The 5,750-nt window shown below is 29.7% G+C and overlaps 1 protein-coding gene across 1 annotated transcript; it reads left to right on the top strand.

Moving 5' to 3' along the window:
• Window positions 1–2,291: 2,291 nt before the first annotated feature.
• Window positions 2,292–5,367, top strand: LOC110625794 (wall-associated receptor kinase-like 8). Its single transcript, XM_021771445.2, has 3 exons — window positions 2,292–3,258; window positions 3,505–3,618; window positions 3,719–5,367. The coding sequence occupies exons 1-3, from the start codon at window positions 2,412–2,414 to the stop codon at window positions 4,894–4,896; spliced, it is 2,139 nt and encodes a 712-aa protein (XP_021627137.1). The 5' UTR covers window positions 2,292–2,411; the 3' UTR covers window positions 4,897–5,367.
• The last annotated feature ends 383 nt before the right edge of the window (window positions 5,368–5,750 follow it).

Raw genomic sequence — 5,750 nt, 5'->3', positions numbered from 1 at the left:
TATTAAATTCAAAATAATCAACATAAATTATTTATTAATTATATTTGGGCATTGTATATTTTTATTTTTTAATAATAAAATTTAATTTTTATAATTTTAAAAATTATTTATTATTTTTATGGTTTTTTTATTTTTATGCTAATTAAAATACTAAATTTTATATTTTAAAATTTTAAAAAAATATATTTTATTATTAAAATAAATTTTATATATGAAAATGATTAATTAATTTAATACTGTAATCCAATTACTTATGTTTACATTTTTGTTTTTATATGTGTTCAATGTGGAATTCTCAACTCGTACAATTTATTCATTTAATAGAAGATAATAAATTCTTTGATTCTCGCATTGTGGAGAAGTGCCCTGAAGAAAAAATTACTACATTTGCTAATCTCGCCAAAGATAATCACACACGATCCGATTTAAAATTAAACTCAATAAATTAAAAATTAAAATTTTAATATTTATAAAAATCAAATTGAATTAATTTTGATTAGAAATTGAATTGAATCGATTTGATTCGGTTTGATTTGATTTAATTTAAATTTTTAATAAATTTTTATTTTTTATATTTTATTAATTAATATTTTAAAATTTAATTAAAATATTCTAATTTTAATATAATCTAATCTCTCTATATTATTAAAAATAATATACTATTATCACTAATCGGTTCGATTTAATTTTTTCAATTTTTTTTAATTAAAATCAAATTAAATCGAAATAACTCAATATTAACAATTCTCTTGTTTTCAACTATTAAATAATATCTAAATACTTAAAAAGTCAATTATAAATTTGAATTTAAAACAATCTATCTCATTCAAAATTAGGTATTGAAGTTTTAATTCATTAGCGAAATATCTTTCTATGGGTAATTTAAAAAGATTTTTGTTTGACAAATAAAAGATTAATGGCTGATTTGATTTGACATGAGAAAATGTCTAATTTTGTTTATTATTTTGTATTTAAAATTTTTATTTTAAATAAAAAATTTATAAAAATAAAAAATATAAATTTTGAAGTTAAAAATAAAACCCAACTAAAAAAAATAAAAATTAAATTAAAATTTTAAATTAATTTAATTTAATTTATTTTTTCGATTTAAATCAAATACTGCTCGTTGTAAAAGAATCTGTCGTAAAATTAGAAAGTAACAATGACCAACAAAGCAAGCTAACACAGAATTTATATTTAGTGATAAATATTTATTAATGCGATATTTACATTTAAAAGAATTAATAAATTTAAATTTAATATAATTATAATACATTAATTCTAATTAATTTAGAATTAAATTTTAATAAAAATATAATTATAATTTTCTTTAAGAATTTGAGGAGCTAAGAGCAATTCAAAAAATTATACTTTTAAGGGTGGTGACCCTGCCAGCCCCTTTAGATACGTTATTTTGAAAAAACATTTCAGCATCACGAAATACGACGAATGTTCAACAAAAATACTGAAGAGATGGAAACTGAAATTACCCTAGCTGAGAATGGATGTAAGGTTTTGTCTAAATTATGGTTTAGTAGTTGCTAAAGCTGTTGTTTCTCATTTATTTTTTTATGATAATATTTATTTAATCGCGTATGAGAAATCTCTTAATTTAATATTTATTTAATCGGATCAGAGAAATATCTTAATTTATAATAGATCGAGTCTATTTATTTTATTTTTTTTAAAATTAGCATATATAATAAGTAAGAGGTGGTGGCAAGAGAAGTTAACTTGTAATTTTACTAGGAAATGGTTTTTTGATTTTTCTTTCCTTTCCCTAAAAAATCTGAAAAATATGGCAGTTGAAATTGACTGCAAAATAGGAGAATAGAAATATTTTATCTTGCCAATATGAAAAGTCCAATAAAGACACTGAATCAAGACATGAATTTTAAGATTTTATTTTCAACTTTAGACTTTATGAGCCAAGAAAAATCTGCTTCTCCTCTTGAGTTTGGAAAAATTACATATCGTATTAAAAAAAATTCGCCAAAACTTTACATTTTAAATAATAAAATTAAATCTATTTAATCTTTTACAATTATTATTAAAAAAAATTAAATTAAATATAGAAAAATTAATAGTATATTATAATGTAGTCTTTAAATTTTTTTAATTAATAAAATAAATAGTACTTTAATGTAAAATTTTTATTGAAAGTAAATATATTTTATATTTTTAGTTACCCTTAATTAATTAAGACTGATTAATTATGTGGTTATAGGTGATAGGTTTGTCATCTGACAGATTTTTCCAGGAGAATTGCATAATTACCGTGTTGATAACTACCCAGCTTCCTGCTTAAAGAAATTTTCCTGGTCTTTACCTGTTACAAACAACAAGGTGCAAAGAAAAATCTCCATTTATGACTTCAATTATCTTCCAGTTTAGCTCAAAAGCTCTCAAGAATGGCACTGTCTCAGATCATTTTCACTTTCGCACTATTGCTAACTATTCATCCGGCAATAGCATCACCAATGGCGAAGCCCAACTGCGCAGATCATTGCGGAAACATTACCATTCCATTCCCATTTGGAATAGGCATCGGTTGTTATATGGATGAATGGTTTGAGATTGAGTGTGTCACCACCAGCCATCCTCCTAAAGCATTTTTGCGCCGCATCAACATGGAGTTGCTGGGTATTGATCTCCAAGGCGGCACAGCTCAAATCACGAGTCCAATAATAACCTCCAACTGCTCCGGCAAGGATGAGGTCCTGCCCGTGAATTTGGGTGGAAGTTCTTTCTTCTTGTCTGATTCGAATATATTCATTGCAATCGGTTGCAACACCCGTGCTTTATTGACCGACAACACGCCCCAGCTCGTGGGGTGCGACTCAACATGCTTTGGCCATGACGATGTTGATTGGCAAGAATTGCTTCCTAAATTCACAACTACGAATTCAGATGTTCATTGGATACAGAAGTATTGCAATGGTTACAATTGCTGTCAGGCTGTGATACCTTCATTTCTTCAGGTTTTCAACGCAAGTTTCCAGGCTATAGATAGCAATCAACGCAAAGATGGCTGCAAATTGGCCTTTCTAGCAGACGGATCAGCATGGGTTTCTCAAGAAAAGGATGCCCCTGTTCAGTTTCGGATACAGCTAACTTGGAGGATCAATTCCAGTGTATGGAAATATGATGACTTTGAAACTGCAAATTGTTCTATGAGCTACATTTCTTTCTACAAGACAGGATTCCTATGTTCTTGCGAGGATGGCTACGAGGGCAATCCTTACCTTCAATGCAAAGGTGAAAATCAAAACAAACTTTCATTGTTTTATTTTCAGTTATCACATTCCACAAGTAAAAACTAGCTTGGACCTATCCATTGTATTATTCAAAACCAATGGTTTAATGACTAAAACTGATAAAATGATTGATTAGTAATTTTTTTTAAAATATTAAAAATAGTTTAATGTATTATTCAAAATTAATGGATCAACGTAATGAGTTTTTTCGAGTGACTAATTAGTAAATTTTTTCTTATTATATTAGACATTAATGAATGCAAGGACCCAAATTATAGATCGTGTCCGTGGATCACAAAATGTGTTAATACTCCAGGAGCATATAAATGTGTGATAGATACATTATGGATTATCATCTTTGGTAAGTCTCTTCTCTTCTTTCTCATATTAATCATATGCAATAGAAATACAAATTCTCTTCTTTCCCATTTTTGACAATCCAAAGTTTTGGGTTTTTTAAGGTATGTGTGCTTGCTTTCTAGTATTGTTTGTGGTTGTTCTTGGCTCACGGTGGTTGTGCAAATCAATAAAGAAACGAAACAACGTTAGGAGGAGGGAGAATTTCTTCAAAAGAATGTTACAGCAACAAAAGTTTTCAAGTCAAGGCAATGTTGAGAATGCAAAGATCTTCGGTTTAAAAGAGTTGGAGAAGGCTACTGATCACTTCAATGTGAATAGAATTATAGGCCAAGGTGGCCAAGGTACTGTTTATAAAGGAATGTTAGTTGATGGAAGAATTGTTGCTGTTAAGAAATCCAGGATAGAAAATGAAGAAGAATTTGAACATTTCATCAATGAAGTTGTCATTTTATCACAAATTAGTCACAGGAATGTGGTAAAGCTACTTGGGTGTTGCTTGGAGACTGAGGTTCCTCTGCTTGTCTACGAGTTCATCTCCAATGGAACACTTTCTCGGTTTCTTCATGACCCAGATGAAGAATTTCAATTATCTTGGGAAAAACGTCTGCAAATTGCCATAGAAATCTCAGAAGCTCTTGCTTATTTGCATTCTGCAGCAGCTGTGCCAATTTTTCATCGAGACATTAAGTCAAAAAACATACTCTTGGATGAAAAGTACAGAGCAAAAGTATCAGATTTTGGAATTTCAAGATCCATTGCCCTTGGCCAGACTCACCTAACCACTAACGTGCAAGGTACTTTTGGATACTTGGATCCACAATACTTTCACACAAGAAAATTTACAGAGAAAAGTGATGTGTATAGCTTTGGCGTAGTTCTTGTTGAGCTCTTGACTGGCCGAGAGCCGATTTGCTCTGCGATGTCCCAAGAATTCATTGGTTTAGCCACACATTTTATTCAAATGATGGAAAATGACAAAATGTTTGATATGCTTGACCCTCGAATTATGGAGCACTGCATCAAAGAAGAAGCCATGGCTGTTGCTAACCTTGCAAAAAGATGCTTGAACTTTCATGGAAAGAAACGACCTTCAATGAAACAAGTGACAATGGAGTTGGAGGCGATCTCCCAAAACAATTTGAATGCTGTTCAAATTCAATGGAATGAAATTAAATGCACGCTTGAAGATGCTGCTGCTGCTTCTTCTTCAGCAAGGTCAAGTTTTGCTACTAGTGATGCTTTATCAATTGACACTGACCCATTTATTTCTGTTAGTTGAAGAACCCAAGAAGAGTAAGATAGTTTTTCTTTATCATACATGAACTAAGGAGGAGAAGTGAAGAGAGAGGAAAGGGGAAAAATTGTATTTATCAGTTTATTACAAATATTTCAAAATATTTTTCTTTAAATCGGTGAGGAAGGGAGATAAATGAAAATTTAATTTCCTTTTTCTTTTCTTCTTTCCATTGCCACAATTCAAACAAAGGATTAGAGATTCAAACATAGAATTATTATTTTTCCTCTTTTTCCTTTATGGGGTTATCATATTCCATCTCCACCATATACTGTTGCCCAAATTCTAATGCACCTCTGCAGTATCACCACTTTGTGGCTGGGGCCTTGCGGGACTGGGCATGCAATGTTGGATTCTGGAAATCATCTCCCAAGTTCTGAAGCAAGAATCCATTTCCACACAAAGGTAGATTGATTGATTGATTGATTTCAACAGGCTGACTCATTACAAATTGCACTTTCGACAGGATTATTTTTATCCTAGAATATAGATGGGGTGAAAAGAAAAATAGATTTATTTTCCCCCATTTAGAAAAGCGAGATATTTTATTAAAAGCAAGAGAATGAAAGTGATCCCATGGTAACATCCCATGGTACCTAATAAAATTATTTTGAAAGTGCTGAGAGTAAATAGCAAAATCAAACTCACAAATAATAATTTGAAAACTATGATGTTTTGCTAATAGAATCACTTTCAACAAAGTCATTACCTCACCGGCAGCTGCGAATAAAATCAAAGTAAATTTACATATGATAATTTAAGATATTTTTATATAAAGGTGTGCAATATTTAGTTTAAATTAAAAAAATTAATCAAATTGAATTAATTTGAAAATTCAG

Source organism: Manihot esculenta, chromosome 11 (assembly GCF_001659605.2).
Source record: "Manihot esculenta cultivar AM560-2 chromosome 11, M.esculenta_v8, whole genome shotgun sequence".
Taxonomy (NCBI): Eukaryota; Viridiplantae; Streptophyta; class Magnoliopsida; order Malpighiales; family Euphorbiaceae; genus Manihot; species Manihot esculenta.
This window is presented reverse-complemented; position numbering and strand designations above follow the sequence as displayed.